The following is a 20,031-nucleotide window of genomic DNA, read 5'->3' as shown; positions in this document are numbered from 1 at the left end:
ATCAAAGATTCCAACCATATCAAAATTATCTCCAAAACTGGATATTATCTCTGCAAGTAGTGTTCTAACTAACGTAGTTCTTTATCATTGAGGAATCAGGCTTTTAAGTATTTCTCTTGGTTTTCTGTGTACTGCCTTCATAATCAGAATGAATCTGTTTACAGCATCCTAGAGCACACTCAAGTAGCTGTGTAATTTTAGAGCTAAGCACAGTAAACTGCATTGATTTGTTGTGCCTGCGATACAAAGGGGATCTAGGGTCATGCTGCCAGGTTTCTAAACGGTGGCTGGTGCATATTAAATAAAGAGACTCCAAACTGTACAGTACATTAGTATTAGATTCACTGCAGTTAGGTTTGTAAAGTAAATTGTATTTATTCTCCTTCCCCTGGGGTACGGTTGCAGGATACTGGCTGCCCCGTATATCACTCAAGTGTCCATCCCTTCATGTGTGAGCAACAACAGGCTACTTAACCACCACAGTCAAGTCCAATCCTGACGTCCAAACAGTCACACTTTCAAACAAGGGAGATCAGGGGGAAGGATGCTGGTTGAGATTTGCCTTCCCTATTCCAGATTGGCATTGATGCCAATTGCAGTACTTCAACTCCGACTTGGAATCAAACTGGTCTGTACGGCTCAGTACCGGTACGGGCAATGTATTTGCCTACAGAGGTATTTGCAGAGCCAATGTAACCCCATAGAGGACGTGAGATCTCCAAAAATAAATTGCACATTTCTAACTGTAAAATGTCTAAATTAGCGCTGATAGTGAGCAAGACTTACTAACCTCTGAACATTAGTGCGGTTGATAAGAGGCAGAAAATCCATGACAGCTACGTATATAAACCTCTGAGCATTGGCAATAACCCTGAGAACAGCATCAATATCTTTGGTGCGGCCATAGGGGCATAAAAGTGCAGGAGAAGTCTATCGAGAAAGAAAATATGTGAATTAGCAGGTGTAAAGTAAGGTTACATCAGAACGCCAATCTCTTGTAGCCATTTGCTCCAGGTTCCTTTCACTTTTCCCAACACTGCCCAAAGCTAGTTGGCCATGTACTCAGAGCTCTCCCTAGGCAAAACAGATCCTTATCTCTGAATAGTAACAGTTCTAGAGTTCTAGTGCACCCATGTGGCTCACGTCCTTTACCTGAGCTACAGGTAACATGCGCGTGGAAGGATGGCTCTAGTGGACGACCTGTGTGTTGACTATGGCAACGCTTACCTTCTCATATGTATTCAACCGTTCTGCTTCTAGGCTACGCTAACCCACAACTCCTCATGTCCAAGACTGCTGCAACCTTTAAGTACCCAACAACCATATGAGTAAGTGTACTTGTGCAGTGTGGCAGTGAGCTGTACAAGAGCAGGGAGGAAGGTCCCATGTTCAATAGCTGGTCTGTGCTGAGTTAGGAGGAGCAGCAGTAAATGGTGCTGCAATTGTCCTCAGCTTCCCTGAGCTAGAGAGAGGAGAAAAGAAGTCACCCAGCATTCCTATTTCTGCTTATGGTCAACGACCTCTGTTGGAAAACATGCGTGTGTAAACATCAGGTAAGGTGACGTCACCCAAAGTCAAATAGCGTGCTGACACTCACTGACTAGATTCCATCATTAATGGCATAAGAATGGCAGTGCCTATGGAACTCAACACCTTGAGGGGAGAAAAACCGCACCCAAAAAAGCCCAGGCGGACACGTCCCGACGTAAGTACTGGGATACACCCGCCCACAGCTACCGCCTCCGACCACACCAAAGTTTGGGAAATCAGGGGGCAGGGCTGTGAAAAACAGGCATTTTCTGCTTGGGGGCACATCTGGGGTCTCATAGAGCAGCATAAGTGGCCAACCGGAGGTGGGGTTCCAGGCCTCCCTGTCCCAAACCGAATCTGCCAGCCTTTGTACGGTCCTATTTAAAAAAAACTCATCTTTGTGGGTCTCGGCCGCAGTCCCAGCCTTAAGTACAAGTACGGTGCTGTCATTTTCCCTATGTTGCTAATTCCAATTTGCGGCAATCTCCAAGGCTCTGCTCTATGTTATCAACTTTGTGTTGTTCCATGTTACCAGGTCATTGCTCCTGCCGACAAATGACAACTTTGCCTTGCCTACTGGAATCATGGGCAATTTGCCTGTTCAGAGTTCATCCACAGACTCTAAATTAGAGATTGTGACTGAGATTAATCTATACTGCAACTATCTGTCTAAGGCCTACAGGATTCAGCCAGGCAACACCCTGTTTATACTAAAACACAAGCAAAATATTGCAGATGCTGGAAATCTGAAATAAAAACAGAAAATGCTGGAAAGCCCTGTTTATACTGCCTGGCTCCAATTTAAATTCTCCCAGCCAGGAGCGATCTCTCAAATACACGTGTGGAGCTGAGCTCCTGCTCATTACATTTTAACGGCATTGAGATTTGGCCAAGAGCATTCACACTCTCAAAACATTAAAAGTAACTCTGTGCAAGTCCAAGGGACCTTTTAAACCTGATTTGAGACTTTTGGAGTTATTACCCCAGACTGGGCTGAAGAGTTATACTGCCAATGTTGCCTCTCTGACTGTTACAACAATGCTAAAGATGCAATATAAATGCACAATGAATGGTCTCAAGTAGTAATAACAATCTACTGCCCCCACACAGAGTAAATCCAGAAAAGGAAAAGATAGAGGTCTTGTTTTAAAATTTTTGCCTTTAAAAGATGACGGTCACAGTATTTGGATAATTTGATTTTCAAATAAAACAGTTGGACTATAACCTGGTGTTGTAAGATTCCTTACATTTGTCAACCCCAGTCCATCACCGGCATCTCCACATCATGGATAATCAGCAGACAGCTTAAATGCATAGCAAAAACAACAACTGGAATAAATTTGACATTTTTGGCATTGAGAAACTTGGGGAAATATAGGGCAAAGAAGGACTAACCGGAAGATTTCTTATCAAGTCTGCTTTGAAGACATTTTCTATTAACTAGGCTAGGCATGTATTGTTTGTGTCTGATAAATTCTTGCCTCTCCTTCCCAACTATGGTGGCAAGGGAGAAGGGTGAAGGGGGAATGGCAGCTAAAATTTTGTAAAATTTTGCATTAAAAGATCTGAATGAGCTTATCATCTCGTGAAGGTGGGGTTTCACCTGGTGATACAACTCTCAGGGCATCAGAATCCTTCTGGTACCTCATCCCAATGGTCATTTTTCATGTGCGAGCTTGGACAGTGAGTGTCAGTGTTGAGCCCAATCTTACTCTTACACACACTTTTCAGCAGAAACCCTGGGTGATTTCCCTCCCCCCTCTCTTCCTTCCCCTCCTCCCCCACTCCCCCCATCACCTTGTTTGGAGACACAGAGGCCAATTGTACCACGACCACTCACCCTCCCTTACCAATGGCGGACTGGCTTCCTGGAAGGGTTCAGGAATTGTCATGTAAAATTGGGGTGTCAATGCATGGGGTGGGGGGGGGGGGGGGGGAAGGGGGGCCATTGCATCAAAAAGCAGAAAACAATGAGACTAATCAGAGCTCTCTGCCTCATGAAGACTGTGGGTGCAGCGAGGATCACAAAAATCAGAAGCAATGCAAATTTGGTTTTGGTTTGACCTATAAAGGACTTGGTTGCGATGATGCAAAAATAATTCACATTATAATACCGATACCTTTCAGTTTAATACTTTCCTCAACTTTAAAAAAAAAGTCACTTCAAAGAAATGACTCCCCCCATAATTCATAGAATCCTAAAGAGGCCATTCGGCCCATTGTGCCCCGTGCTGGCTCTTTGAAAGAATTATTCAAAAAGTTAACAGTAACATATTTAAAATCCAAAAAAACTTCAGGAAACTGTTTGGGCAGAGCTGTCGAGGGTGTGGGGGCCCCCGGGACCCATGAACGGGAGCGCTTGGGATGTTTCTCCAATAGCTAGCGCACCCCTGACCCCACAACTGCAATCGGCTAATTCAGGATAGAGCAGGGATGAAACTTGGTATTTCCTTGGTCTGTATAGTTCAGTGCCACGCCACATGGTGAGCAAATAGGAGGTGCTGCAACCTTTCTATGATTCTAGTCTATGATGAAGCCAGCATGCGAGAGCCAACACGAAAACCCGAGTACCATCACTAAACGGCTGCACTCAGTGCTTAACACTTATTTCCGGGTTTAACGAGTGGTTTCACAAAAGTGTAAATCTGCTGCGTTCTCGCCTCTCTGACAACCCCACCACATCAAAATCAAACTTTACTCACAGACAGGTAGACCTCAGCCTCAGTCTCGTTCAGCTGTAACTTGAGAGGGGAATGCTCACTGGAGAAACCAAATAGTTTCTTCGACCAGATTTCGGGCACCGAGTCTCTGTATTCCAGCTGCCAGTACACAGAGAACACCTTGTGCAGGTCCAGAGCAAGGCAGCTGCAGTTGTACATAATGACACCGAGTTCTTTCATCTGTGGAATTGAAGTGGATTCTGTTCAAGGCGAAGCAGCAAATGGGAAATATCGATCATGTTCTCCTATGACATGTGCTACAACAGCTAAGAAGACAAGTCCATGCACTTTACCAGCTGAATATCTCAAGTGAAATGGAAAGATACTTCTGAGATGGGAGAGCCTCCGGCCTGTGCAATATTGGACCTGGCAGTGCTTGAGGCACAAAATTGCACCAAAAATTGCACCAAAAACACACTTAAGGGAAAATGAAATACTTGGTTGTATGACTGGCCAATGTTTTGCACAGAATGTATTACAAGAGAATACAAAGCAATAAAACCACAGTACATATCCATGGTAAACACTGACAGGCAATGGATTATTAATGATCTTGGAATATAATTGGATATGGGCCAGAAACTCTCTTCAGGCATCTGTGGCTTAAATAAAAATGAAAGATTAAACTTTATTTTAATCTCATTTCATTACATTTCTTTTTTTGAAAATAAAAAAAAAGCTCCTTTTGTGTTAATGGGTTTGTCTGAAGAATCGCAGTAACTGAAAGGCTGATCTTCCTTAAACAGCCTGTGATAAATGCAGAATTTTAATATCGGTAGGCTCATACTAAATATATTTTAAAAGCAAGTCACGTATTTTCAAAATAGAAAACTGGAGACGATTGCACTGCAAGGAGCAGCAGATTCGTTCTGATGATGAATTAGGTAAGATAAAGGTACGTTGATGTAGATGTGGACTATTCCAATGCTCTCCTGGTCGGCATCCCACCTTTCACCCTCTGTAAACTTGAGCTCATCTAAAACTCTGCTGCCTGTAACCTAACTTGCACCAAACCCCTCCGCCTCTCCTCCTTTAAGACACTCCTTAAAGCCTACCTCTTTGACCACGTTTTTGGTCACCTGTCCGAACATCTCCTTTTGTGGCTCGGTGTCAATTTTTGTATGGTAATGTTCCTGTGAAGCGCCTTGGGATGTTTTTACTAGGTTAAAGGCGCTATATAAATGCAAATTGTTATTATACTGTACATTATAAGGGTTATGGCACTCGTTCAGACTTTGGGTCCCAGTCAATGTAGGGTAGCCCAGTGGTTATGCTGCTGGACTAGCAACCCAGTGATAATGGGGATGATCTTTGACTTCCACCTGGAACAAGCGTGAAGTCGGCGAGGCAGCCGGAACGCTCACCCAAAGCCAGCGAACCGAAGGCCCAAACGTTTTCCCATTCAGGCCTCATTTAAAGGCTGCCAGCGCCAAACGGGCACCTGCCGCAGCACATCAGTTGTAGGAAGGTGGGAAAATAATGTTGGGGGAGGTGATCTTGGGGGCTGGGAGGGCTCACATGGGCCTGTAGCAGGCTGGGGTTTTTTTGTGTGGGCCCAGGAGGAGTGGAGTGTACGCAGCCCATGCTCTACCCACTTCTACCTGAGAATTGCAATTACGGTCTGACAATTGCAGTAGGCTTCCAACTTAAATATTTAAGCAGGCTCCCAGGTGGTCACCTGAAACAGGTGGGTGGGCTACTCACCCGTCTTATAGGCCCACGTGAAAATTGCATCAGACAGGCCATGGGCATCAACGGGACAGCCCAATTTTCAACTGCCAGCCACCCACTTTTTAGGGGGTGGCAAGCAGTTAAAAATCACCCCCACACGAGTTTAAAAGAAAGACTTGCATTTATACAGCGCCTTTCACGACCTCAGGACGTCCCAAAGCGCTTTACAGCCATTGTAATGTTGTAGTTTATTATCCCACCGTGGCCTTCTTTGAAATCAAACCCAAAACAAGATCTGGTAATTTGTGGGCTGGCAGCAGGTAACCGTGAAAGCTGCCATTTTATCATAAATGATTCTCTAATATCCTTCAGGGAAGGCAACCTGCCATCTCTGGTCTAGTCTATGTGACTATATGTGATTGACTATTAATGTCGTCAGGGCAACCGGGGATGGGTAATAAATACTGCCTTGCCAGTATCAATCGCATCCCAAGAATAAATATTTTTTTTAAATATAGGGTAGTTTTCCTATTCAGGTACTGCGCTGTTTAAAATTTTTGGTTCTAAGAATCATTCTTAATTGTAAATAAATCCATTCAGTGGGCAGTCTGGTTCAGAATTGTGATATCTTCTGCTATTTGGATTGATTGGAGACACACTGCACATCCTACATGCTGTCCAGTAAGAACTGAACTACATTGGGGTCAACTGTTAGACCCAAGCTATGCTACCTCAATAGCAGAGATTAAAAGACATAGATTTCAGTTCTTAACAGACACTGCTCACAGAAATCTCAGTCAAGCCTATTTCCAGTTGGAAAAGGTGTTGGATAAAGCTGCCCCACCCCCACTCCCCGATACCAAGCCCTGATCTCTCCCTCCCTCCCAATTGCTGGGAACCATCCCAAAACTGCGTCCTCTTGCTGCTGGTTTTCCCACCTGGCAGCTGGCCAGCCCGTCAATTTTGCCGGCTACCAGGCAGGAAATGGAAAAAGAAAATTATAACAACAACTTGCATTTATATAGTGCCTTTAATGTGGTAAAACGTCCCAAGGCGCTTCACAGAAGCGATTATCAAACAAAATTCGACACCAAGCCACATAAGGAGATATTAGGACAGGTGACCAAAAGCTTGGTCAAAGAGGTAGGTTTTAAGGAGCGTCTTAAAGGAGGAGAGAGAGGTAGAAAGGCAGAGAGATTTAGAGAGGGAATTCCAGAGCTTATGGCCTAGGCAGCTGCAGGCAAGGCCGCCAATGGTGGAGCGAATCAAATTGGGGATGTGCAAGAGGTAAGAATTGGAGGAGTGCAGAGATCTTGGATGGTTGTAGGGTTGGAGGAGGTTAGAGATTAGAGATAGGGAGGGGCGAGGCCATGGAGGGATTCGAACACAAGGATAGAATTTTAAAATTGGGGCATTCCCAGACCGGGAGCCAATGTAGGTCAGCGAGCACAGGGGTGCTGGGTGAACAGGACTTGGTGCGAGTTAGGATTCGGGCAGCAGAGTTTTAGATGAGTTCAAGTTTATGGAGGATGGAAGATGCGAGGCCAACCAGGAGAGCAATGGAATAGTCAAGTCTAGAGGTAGCAGAGGCATGGATGAGGATTTCAGCAGCAGATAAGCTGAGCCAGGGGCAGAGACGCATGATGTTACAGAGGTGTAAGTAGGCAGTCTTGGTGATGGAGCGCATATGGGGTCGGAAGCTCATCTCAGGGTCAAATAGGACGCCACGGTTGCGAACGGTCTGGTTCAGCCTCAGAAGTAGCCAGGGAGAGGGATGGAGTTGGTGGCTATGGAATAGAGTTTGTGGCGGGGATCGAAGACAATGGCTTCAGTCTTCCCAACATTTAGTTGGAGGAAATTTTTGCTCATCCAGTACTGGATGTCAGATAAGCAATGTGACAAATCAGAGACAGTGGAGGGGCCGAGGGAGGTGGTGGCGAGGTAGAGCTGGGTGTCGTCAGCGTATATGTGGAACCAGTCGTTGTGTTCTCGGATGATTTTGCCGAGGGGCAGCATGTAGATGAGAAATAGGAGGGGGCCAAGGATAGATCCTTGGGAGACACCAGAGGTAACAGTGCGGGAGCGGGAAGAGAAGCCATTCTGGCTATGACTGGATAGATAAGAACGGAACCAGGCGAGCGCAGTCCCACACAGCTGGACGACGGAGGAGAGGCATAGGAGGAGGATGGTGTGGTCAACCGTTTCAAAGGCTGCAGCCAGGTCGAGAAGGATGAGAAGGGATAGTGCACCACAGTCACATAGGATGTCATTTGTGACCTTGATAATGGCCGTTTCAGTACTGTGGCAGGGGCAGAAACCTGATTGGAGGGATTCAAACATGGAATTGCTGGAAAGATGGGCACGGATTTGGGAGACGACAACACACTCAAGGACTTTGGAGAGGAAAGGAAGGTTGGAGATGGGGCAGTAGTTTGCAAGGATATGTATTTGGCATGACATTGCGGGGAACTATGGGCACATATGGATTTCCATAATCCTGCATCAAACACCTCTCTGAACTTGATGTTACTGCCTCTAGCTTCTCCTGAGAGTGCTAGGTATTAGCCCTGGTTCAGTGGTAGCACTCTCATCTCTGAGTCATAAGAGATTTGAGCACATAATCTAGGCTGGCATTGAGGTGCAGTATCAATGTAGTGTTGCATTAATGGAAATAGCATCTTTCAGATGAGGCGATAAACTGAGGCCCTGTCTGCCCTCTCAGGTGGACATAAAAGATCCCACTGCACTATTCAAAGGATATCAGGGGAGTTCTTCCAGTGTTCTGGCCAATAATTATCCCTCAACCAACACCTAAAACAGATGATTCGTCATTTATTCATTGCTGTTTGTGGGACCTTGCTGTTGGCTGCCACATTTCCTACCTTACAACAGCAACTACACTTCAAAAAGTACTTCAATGGCTGTAGAGCACTTTGGGACATCTTGATGTCATTAAAAGTGTCATATAATTGTGTGTTCTTCCTTTTACGATGGGGTTTTTTCAAATTGTGACCACTGACAGCGTCTGATGATACATCAGGTTTTACTGGTGATCTTCCACCCCATCAATCATTGTGTTGTAATTTACAGTAGTTAATCACAGGCTTGTTTAATGTATCAGTGTCGTAAGACATGCCAGATTCCAGTAACAAATGTTTACAACAATTGGCGGTCTTTAAACATAATAGGCTTTGATTGATAACATATTGTTGTTGATCCAATACTGCCGGTGTCAGGAAATTCTCGACCCAATTTCTGCCTATTTTTTTGCCAAAGATCAGGTTTGTTGGCTGATTTTATGTCTGTTGGGCCTACGTCCAGCACTGTATGAAATGCGATAATTGCACAGTTTTAAAGAGTTATCAATGGATGGATCCAAAGTACATTCAACTTTTTGCAATCATTCACGATTACTATAGTCCTCCTTGGACAGAATTTAGACATTGTCAGACCAGATTTTAAAAGAAATACTGTGAAAGATGTTTGTAAAACAAATTTACCACAAAACCTAATTTATGACTTTTTCCTATTGTGAATAATGAAAGCATTAAACCAATGAATCATGAATACATGTTAACATTTCATAATGTAAATCTCATAACAATTATTTCCCAGCACCACCAGGAACAATAATCTTTGGAAAATATACTTCTGAAAATTTATGGGTGTCACAAAAGTTAAATATATATTAACAACACACACACATACATGTACAATGTACGATCCCAAGAACTAATTTCTAAACAAAAGTAGAACCCAAAGTATAAAGGAGGGTCACTCGGGGCAGATGATTTAATGCTACATCAACACAATAAATGTTCAACTTCTTCCATTACAAATAAAGAGAGCCGTAAACCAGTGGATCCCGAATACATTGCCAAGTGCAAAGATTTCATAATGTAAACCCTGCCCTTGCAATTATAGCACTGGAATTCCTACAAATGAACATCTTCGCCAAAAGCGCTTGTCAAAGATTTATGGGTGGAGCAACATTTTTATAAATTTGTGAAATGAGACAATCCCAATCACACGTGACATGAATATGTAAATGAGGGCAGGATCCAGAGTACAAAAGAGGGGCCACCTGAGGCCAGGGATTCCAGGAGCAATTCGACAGACACACAGCCAGTCCCATGGCCATGGTCAGGACTGATATTCAACTTGTGTATGAAATGGAACTTTTAAAACACATGTAATATCAGCAATAAATCCTTTTGTGGATTTTTTTTTGTATAAAAAGTGCTGCAGTATTATTGTATAAACTAGGGGGGCATCAATATTTGTAAAAGTGGAAAGTTCTCCTTGAAAAACAGAGCAAAACACAATATACAATTAACTCTAAAGTGTCCATAAGCCAATGTACTCTTTCTCCACCCCGTGCTTCTCCTGAGTATCTACACATGCCTTCCTGCCTTCTATTCTACTGTTTCTCCTTGAGGCAACCTGGGACCCAGCATCACAAGAGGCGGTTGGCTGCTCCTGTTGGGCAAAAGGCTCAATAGACTGAGGTGGGCCTCCTCTTGTGGCAGTTTGCTCCTGTGGGGGAGCCTCTGCCGACTGCCTCGCTGGAGTTTGTGTCAGGGCAGCCTAGTGTCGCCTTCTATGTGACATTTGTGTGGTGCTCTGAGGGGGAAGGCCAGAGTCTGGCTGCTGCTGCTATCCTGAGAAACAGCAGCTTAATGCAGATTGCCACTGGGGCCTGGATCTGTGTCCCCTGATCTGTGATCGGTGGTCCAGCTGGTCTAATCCCGGAAACTCCAAGAGGCAGCAGGCTACACCTTGGCCTCCAGGGTCTGAATGCCAGCAAGAAGGGCACCGTTCCAATCTATCCCTTACTGACACTGGAGCTGCAGTCCATGCTTCCAATGGAGGAGAAGTCACCGATTGGTCTCTTACCGCCTCTTAGGAGGAGGCTGTTGCAGGTTCCAATGAAGCTTCCGCATGCTCCATTGATGTGGTCAATGAAGAGAAGGCTTCCCTGATGTTCCTGCAAATAAGCGCTGCAGTCACGGTTTGTCATTTGCTTCACATCCTCAGAGACCGACCTCAGAGCCTGCATGATATTCCTCAAACATCCTTCTTTTCAGGTGAATGCTTGTGAGATCTGGATCCCCCGATGACAAGGGCATGGGCAGCCTTCTCCTCAGCCTCTGCTGGAAAGGTGGCACATTCTCACCCACTCCTCCAACTTCCTTGTGCTCTGTGAATCACCTGGTGCCACATCCTTACTAGCCCTATGGAACTTGCATCGGCTGAAAGTAACTGAGCTGGTGTGTGGGAGTGAAGAAGTAAGTGACAGAAGGCGTGAGATCATGAGGCTTGTGGCAGAGGATCACGGCACAGAATCTTGCTCCTGGGACTTCGGTGTCACCCTGTCTTCAACATCACCCCTATTGTCATAGTCCACGAGGAAGAATTTTCTTCCCTCCTGCTCCTCCTCATCATTATCTTCCTCCTTTTCATCATCCTCTGTTCCCACCCATTCCCATTATTCTGATGGATCGGGGGGGAAGGAAGGCATAAGCTAAGAAAGGTTGGGAATAACCCCCTTGGGAATAAGGAGATGGAGCAGGGTGTGGAAGCTTTGGATGTGTGCTGCTTCACAAGCATGCCATGGCGACTCTGAAAGTGCTCACCCACTAACCTGATGTCTGCACGGTCCCATCAATCTTGCCATCTCTCATTACTTGAGCAGAGTGCCTCCCCAACAGCTCCATGGCTTGCTCCTCAAATGGGGGAGGGGGGGGGGCAAGGGTCAGCTGGCTAATGTTTGGAATGCCCCAAAAGGCCAGTGCACCCATTCAGTACAGCGGGAAAATACACTGTGCAATTCACCTCTGGCTGTGTGAGCATAGATCGAAATCTCGGCCTTCTTTCTTATGGCTTACTCCCATTCTGAATGGAAGTCAACAGTGCACTTTTCATTTCAACGCATTGAGCAAAACAGCATGATTCTTAAACCCTTAACAGTTGTTTTTTGCCCACTTTTTTTCTTACTATCTTTACATCCGTTTTAGACTTTGACCAATTGAGGATGTATTTATCACTGCTTTAATCACAATTGCTTCTTTGTTGACATTAACACCCAGCTCAAAATATCCCCCAATATATTTTATTTGTCTGCCAGAGAAGAACCTGTGAAGTACATGTAGTCCCTGCTGGAGGTAGTGCTTGAAGATAAAGGATTGCTTCCTGATGCTACCTGGCCATCTGTTATGTGTCATTTTACAGCCCAAGATCAGAAGGGAGGGTCAAGCGTTGCATAGCAGGCATTTACCTCTAGACCCACGTGTCTAACTAATCAGAGTGCCCAGGTGAAGAAGTTAGCGATTTTCCCAATGAGTGCTCTGTGAATTTTGCAGCAATTTCCTTTGATATTTTTGGACCAGGCTGCAGTCCTGTCCTGTGCTGTGCTGGAAGGATTCCAGCCGTGCATTCAAATGGCACCGAGAGAGAGGCACAAGAAGTGCTGGAGCTCTAACTCCATTTATCACTCCAGCAGGCTTCTGACCCTCTCCTTACTGGCAGTACTTAGTTATAAAATTGAACCGATCAGAACCCTGCCATCTGGGTATTTGAAATATTATACGGCAGTTACCAGAAGGACAATATGATTACCAGTTTTGTAGCTGACTGGATTTACAGCTAATGGGATCCAGATACCATTTGCCAAGAGCATAACCTAGCTCATTGCTTTACAGAAGTCGGCGGAGAACTCTACTTATCTTGGAGCACTGGTTTCAATAATTCGCGACCAACGACCTGTATTGGACTCTTGTCTCCAGTCAGACTGTAAAAGCGTCAGACTTTTTTTTTTCCAATGCAAGAATAATTCTGTCCAAGGTTCAAGAGAGTGGCACCCTTAACAAATAACAGTGTTTTCATCCAATTTTTCTGTCAGTATACAAAGCAAAATTTGGTGACCTTAACATAAAACCAGACCTGTTTTTTCTGCTGCCACCTAATTCACATCTTATTGAAAATGACAGTTGGTGATGTAGGGAATATTGCATTTTCATTCCCCAGTACAAATGGAACATATTTCAATTGTGTTCATGTCACAAATAGTTATGGTCGTGTGTAACAGAAAAATACTGCCTCTAATGTGTAGTCCTGAGATAATTCTGCTCTTTGTAATAGTGAGCTGCACCAGTACTGCACATCTCTCCAGTAATATTCTAAGACCTTGCCCTCTATTATATTGCATATTTCAATTTTGATCGAAGCGCTTTGACTGTACTGAACCTGTCTCAGCGGACATGCGACTTTTCAAACACAAACGTAATTCATGCCAGCATGAACTTTGTACCCACTTGTTCAACTGCAGGAACCGACAGCCTTATTTCTCTACAATAGGTCAGGTGTGCCAACCTGAGACAATTCAATTTACAGTTTAATCTTTCACATGAAGCCAGGTGTGTCAACACATTATTTTCCTTTCCAGTCATTCACCAACACTTGTCTCTTCCACACCAGAGCATTGCATCAGCTTGCATTGTTCATTGAGCGCGCTTTGTCCAAAATCTCTCATTCAATACTGATGTACCATCCACTGACTAGAACTGCGAGCTTGAGCATTATTAGTTCTCTATGGGACGTTGAAAACATTCAAAAGACTTACAAGTATCAAGCTTTAAAAAGTATGCCATTATCATTGTGTAAGCCTGTTGGGTATAAATTACCTGAGTCAGAGAACGCCAGTCCATGTGGGCACTGCCAATGTAAATGTGTTTCTTGTCCACCACCCAAAAAGAAGAATGAAGCTTGCCACCAATAATGGGAGTCATGTTGATGTATTTCACCAGTGCACCTGGATGTTAAACAGTCAAAAACTAGTCATTAGTTGCTACTTAGCAACGTCTTTAAGCTGTACAGTGAAACATAAAGGAAAAATTATGAAGATCTCTCACATCTGAGTCAGAAGGTTGTGGATTTGATGACAGAGTAAGTTATAAATATTATCGCATAACATTTTTTTTAAAATTGTGCATTCATAGGAGTAAAAATACGTATCATATGGGCATGTGTTCAAAAAAAATCTCACGTCAGTCCTGCAGGTTTATAGAATTAAAACCTAGCTCATTGTTGGATGACACACTGTTTTATAAAGACAGGGACACGACCTAACGCACAATGTATTATTCTGCTGTTAAGGTGGAGATGTATTTAAGATGGCCCATCCCTTTAAGGCCACAAAGTCCAATTGCTGTAAGTGAACAAAACCTGAGGTCAGTCAGAGCTTAACTGTGAAGGAAATTTGCAAATTGGAAGGTGCTTTTAAATTTCTGACTCCAGGTCAGAAAAGAAAATATGAAATTCTATATTTTTGACACTTTGAACCATCACAGCTGAAGGGTGACATCTGAAGTGTGATGATACTCTCTAAACTTTTGCACAGACTAATGCAAAATCTGTGGCATTATTCAAGGCAAATTGGATGTTACACTATGTTATAGGGACATGGATGTTATGATGTCAGGCGCAATGTATTATATGGAATTGTGTCCCTTTAAGGCCACAAATTTCCCAATCATCCCCATTGCTTCTGGTATTTCCCACTTGAGGTGACAGGGGATGCACAATGGGTCAGATTTTGCTGTAAAAATAACAGTGAGGCTAGCAGCGCAATGTTACAGTAACTCCCGGTGATCGCACATGCGCAGTTAAACGCGGAAATCGGGAAGTTGCTGTCCAAGGTGCAATGCTTCTCTAAAAGCCGCGCGAAAATGGCATTTGGCCAGCTGGCCTCCCATTCAAATGTATTGAACGGCATGAAGTTCCTGCACTTACCATAGTTCCATAGATACAGACTAAACTCGCCAAAAAGGAGTTAGGGCTTGTCCATTCCAGTCTAAGCTCCCTTCTAACGACCCTTTTAATTACTGCCAAACAACCTCTTTGGCACTGAAATTAACTTTTACAAGTGTGGACTCTCATTCCTTCGGCTTTTAATTATTGTTGGACTTAAAAAAAAAGTAAATAATTTTTTTTTTCTTTCTGACTTATCTGTCTTTTAATCCAATCTTTATTTCGCTTACTGTACCTGATTTGACATTGGATTCACTATTTGAACTTACACTTCCTGCTTCAGTCCTTGCGCTGCTCATTAATGATGCTTCAATCTGATTGGTTAAAGAGACACACAGTTGCTTGCCCTGTTCACACAGGTCCCAGATGCCCTGTAGAGGGCACCGGGCTGAATGGAGCTCGAATTTACAGGAACTTGCCGTGCAAAGTCTATGGGCAAGTGCGAGTCTAGCGAATGGCTGGCACCGTTCATTCGCCACTCACAGCAACATCTGGCCCATTATGTCCACTCATTTATGGGCAGGTGTGCTGTAATGCTGTGCAAGAGATCATTTGAAGTATTTTCCATCATTTGTGCCATGGCAATGCTGGGTGCAAAGGATGCCTCCTTCGTCCCTGATCTCCAATGTTGCTATGGCCGACAAAGGGGGCCTGTTAGGAATTAAATGGGCAAAAATGTCTATGCAAACGATTGGCATCAGAAATGCTAAAAATCGTTGACTGAAATGATTGCTCAAGGGTTAACATCATCTAAGCAAATACAACTCCTAACTGAAACCCAGCACAGAACTGCGAATGTAAGTAGAGTGAGTGAATTATGAACCAGCTGCAGGTTTTGGAGAGAAAAGAGACTTAAGAGTGCCATCATTCCTTAGCATGAATATTGATGAAGCTGTTGATGTGTTTATCATTTATGGCAGGCAATCAAAAGGAAATACAGGAAGTTTGAGAATTCTTGTAAATGGGTGAACAGACTGCCTGCCAGTTTCAAGCATAAAGCTACTAAAATATGAAAAGAAAGAAAGAACTTGCATTTATATAGCGACTTTCATGACCTCAGGATGTCCCAAAGCACTTTACAGCCATTGAAGTACTTTTGAAGTGTAGTCACTGTTGTAATGTAGGAAATGCCGCAGCTAATTAGCACACAGCAGGATTCCACAAACAGCCAAAAGATAATGACCAGATAATCTGTTATTTTTAGTGACGTTGGTTAAAAACAAGGACCCATGCCAGTTGCAGGAACCCGTTTGCAATTGTCCGCTACAAATGGGCAGGGGTGTGCCACGCACGCTCTGCCCATTTGTACCCGAGCAGTCAGCAGCCTAACCAATGGTTCTTAAAGAACGGACTGCGTGTGCTCCAAATAAGAAAACATCATTACAGCTGGTAGCTGAATCATACAGAACAAAGAGATCCCCAGTTCAATCCTTAGTCTGTTATGAATGAAGTAATCTCAGAGCCAGACCTTACAATTGGCTTTCATGGCTCTTGTCAGATTCCACATGAACGCTGACGATACCCAGCTCCACCTCACCACCACCTCTCTCATTTGACACACTGCCTGTCCCAAATCCAGTACTGAATGAGCAAAAATTTTCTGCAACTAAGTATTGGGAAGACTGAAGCCACTGTCTTTGGTCTCCACCGCAAACTCCGTTCCATAGCCACCAACTCCATCCCTCTCCCTGGCCACTATCTGAGGCTGAACCAGACCGCTCGCAACCTTGGCGTCCAATTTGACCCTGAGATGAGCTTCCGACCACATATCCGCTCCATCACCAAGACCGCCTACTTCCACCTCTATAACATCGCCCATCTCCGCCCCTGGCTGAGCTCATCTGCTGCTGAAATCCTCATCCATGCCTTTGTTACCTCTAGACTCGACTATTCCAATGCTCTCCTGGCTGGCCTCCCATCTTCCACCCTCCATAAACATGAGCTCATCCGAAACTCTGCTGCCCGTATCCTAACTCGCACCAAATCCCGTTCTCCCGTCACCCCTGAGCTCGCTGACCTACACTGGCTCCCAGTCCAGGAACAGCAGAATTTTAAAATTCTCATCCTGGTTTTCAAATCCCTCCATGGCCTCGCCCCTCCCTATTTCTGTAAACTCCTCCAGCCCTACAACCCTCTATCACCTCTGCGCTGCTCCAATTCTTGCCTCCTGCGCATCCCTGATTTTAATCGCTCCACCATTGGCGGCCATGCCTCCAGCTGCCTGGGCCCTAAGGTCTGGAATCCCCTCCCTAAACCTCTTTGCCTCTCTACCTCTCCCTCCTCTTTAAAACCAACCTCTTTGGCCAAGCTTTTGGTCACCTGTCCTAATACCTTCTTATGTGGCTCAGTGTCAAATTTTGTTTGATAACGCCCCTGTGACGGCTTACTACGTTAAAGGCGCTATATAAATGCAAGTTGTTGTTGGGGAGGAGAAATTTGGTCAAGGTTCTCTCACTTCCTCATCGCGATCTACTGACCTTTGCAGGAGGTCTGCACGTGTAAATGTCAGGGGAAGATGGGATTGGGCTCGGCCATGATACCCACTATGGGCAAAGAGCCCGTCAAGATTGGGGTAGATTTTCATCTTCACCAGCTGGGTGTTAGCATCACCTAGGCAGAGCATTTACCTGAGGAAGGAGGAAGTCTCCGAAAGCTTGTGAATTTAAAATAAAATTGCTGGACTATAACTTGGTGTTGTAAAATTGTTTACAATTGTCAACCCCAGTCCATCACCGGCATCTCCACATCATAGGCAGAGCACAGAGAGGTAAATCTGGCCGGGAGCAGAATGTGACTGATTCTCCTTCCATTTGGTGTCAGCTGTGGCTCAGTGGGTAGTGTTCTTGCCTCTGAGTCAGAAGGTTGTGGGTTCAAGTCTCCCTCCAGGGACTTGAGCAGAAAATCTAGGCTGATACTCCAGCACAGCACTGAAGGAGTGCTGCACTGTCAGAGGTGCTATCTCTTGGATGAGACGTTAAATCCGAGGCCTCAGGTGCACATAAAAAAAATCGCATGGCACGTGGGAAGAGCAGGGGAGTGCTCCCTAGTGTTCTGGGCAACAGTTATCCCTCAACCAACACCACAATTACATTATTATCACATTGCTGTTTGTGAGAGCTTGCTGTGTGCAAATTGGTTGCCGCATTTCCTACATTACAACAATGACAAAGTACTTCATTGGCTGTAAAGCGCTTTGGGACATCCTGAGGTCATGAAAGGCACGATATAAATGCAAGTCTTATTTAAATTAAGGAAGGAAATCCATCGAGTTCTGTAAGGGGTGCGCAATTCTCCCCACCAAGTGGCATAGACGAAAATCTACCTCCCACTGTCTACATATTGAAGGGCATTGAGTGTGGGTGGAACTGTAGTCCAACAAGGGGTTAACACAGTCATAACAGAAGAAAGAGACGGGTGGAAAAGGAAGGAAGGAAGAAAACAAAGACCTAAATGACACTGACACTGACCCTTAAATACGTCCCTAACAGGAAAAGAGAGAGACATCGGATTTATCACAAAGCTTTTATCAAATGTATGAATATAGGAAGCTGACAGTTAATTAACTGGCTATAAAATATATGGTGCTTAGCCTTAGCATGCAGTGTGTGTTGGGTACGAAATAGCAGGAAGTATTTCCAAAAAATAACCCGACAGCAGCTGTCATCGCTCCGTGAAAATGTTAGAAAACAAAGGCAAAATGAAGAAAACCTTAGAAATGCAATTACTTGCCAATCCAGAGTAATTACAACCCTTAGTTTCAGAGAAACACAAGTAAGTCTTCGCCAAGTCAGCAGGTAATATTTTGCCAGCCTCTTTGATGGCACAATCAATAATACGACAAGGAAAGTGCCTGTCTGCATGCAAATTAATTCTCAGAGTTATTTCACATTATGGGGATAGGTGTGAGCTTGTGTAGGACAAGGTCCACTTGCATCTGTCCTTTAGTTTTGACAACCAAAGTACAAATCTACCTGAGGATGAGGTAAAAGGGGACTTAATTATGTCTATGAAGGATTACAAATAAATTGCATTCTGGTCAGTCTGTTCACTTGCTCAGCCAGTTCTGTGGCAGCTGTGGCAGCACTCTGGCATCTGAGTCAGAAGGTTGTGGGTTCAAGTCCCATTCCGGAGACTTGAGCACTAAATCTAGGCTGACACTCCAGTGCAGTACTGAGGGAGCGCTACACTGTCGGAGGTGCTGTCTTTTGGATGAGATGTTAAGCTAAAGCCCCGTCTGCCCTCTCAGGTGGACATAAAAGATCCTTTGGCAATATTTAAAGAAGAGTAGGGGAGTTCTCCCAGACAATATTTATCCCTCATCTAACATCACTAAAGCAGATTATCTGGACATTATTTCATGGCTGTCTGTGGGACCTTGCTGTGCGCAAATAGGTTGCTGCATTGCTTACATTACAACGGTGACTACACTTCAAAAGTACTTCATTGGCTATAAGTGCTTTGGGACGGCCTGAGGTCATGAAAGGCACCGTATAATTGCAAGTTCTTTCTATTTTTCTCTAATGGACATAAATCCGTAACAACTGAATGGTGTTTGATGTTTAGTAATTTAAGTTCTTGTTGGAACTTAAACTTTTATGTAGGGGTAATGAATATTGGTTGGAATTGGGCAATATTTTCCACCCATTGACAATGTTAACCAATGTTACAAGTTATCAGTTCCAACAGCTTCTGAAAACCTTTTCACCTTGGTAATTATTATTATTTGTAGTCAAGAAATAGGCTTTCAAAAGCTTAGAGATATTTCAGTATCATTTCCATTAAAAATCTATATATAAATGTAACTCTTCAGCACTGGTGTCCTTTATATCCATCCTATTCCTGCTTCTGCACTGTCAGCCATGGCTCAGTGGGTAGCACACTCGCCTCTGAGCCAGAAGGTTGTGGGTTCAAGTCCCACTCCAGAGACTTGAACACAAAAATCTAGGCTGACACTCCAGTAAAGTGCTACACTGTCCCTGTCCTACAGCAGAGTCTGCTCTCCAATTGTCTTGGATTTCCCTGCCATTGGGCTAGGACTGTGTGGTGGTGAGTGTGCAATGACCACCCTATGTTAAAAGAATCCATGCACTGGCATCTTCCATCAAGTCACCCTTGACCCTAAGGGATGGCCAGAGAGAGAGATTCCTGCTTCTTCAGGAGAGGAAGGGAATGGTTCATTCCACAGACCTCCGCAAATACAACCAATTCCATGCCTTAGTTAACCCATTGTAAACAATTTTACAACACCAAGTTATAGTCCAGCAATTTTATTTTAAATTCACAAGCTTTCAGAGATTTTCTC

General features: G+C 44.3%; 1 protein-coding gene across 3 annotated transcripts in view; it reads right to left on the bottom strand.

The window, feature by feature from the left end:
- The window catches only part of pld5 (phospholipase D family member 5), an 80,485-nt gene that overhangs the window by 23,870 nt on the left and 36,584 nt on the right, over positions 1 to 20,031 (bottom strand). For 2 of the 3 annotated variants that reach the window (XM_067988663.1, XM_067988664.1), the window contains exons 5-7: positions 13,604 to 13,731; positions 4,233 to 4,430; positions 791 to 930 (exon numbers count right to left, since the gene is read on the bottom strand). In XM_067988663.1, coding sequence (XP_067844764.1) covers positions 791 to 930; positions 4,233 to 4,430; positions 13,604 to 13,731 — 466 coding nt within the window. The remainder of the gene's footprint in view (positions 1 to 790; positions 931 to 4,232; positions 4,431 to 13,603; positions 13,732 to 20,031) is intronic. The other variant, XM_067988665.1, reaches the window with a different exon arrangement.

The sequence above is a fragment of the Heptranchias perlo genome, chromosome 8 (genome assembly GCF_035084215.1).
Source record: "Heptranchias perlo isolate sHepPer1 chromosome 8, sHepPer1.hap1, whole genome shotgun sequence".
Taxonomy (NCBI): Eukaryota; Metazoa; Chordata; class Chondrichthyes; order Hexanchiformes; family Hexanchidae; genus Heptranchias; species Heptranchias perlo.
The sequence above is the reverse complement of the archived record's forward strand: the minus strand, read 5'-3'. Positions and strand labels throughout refer to the sequence as shown.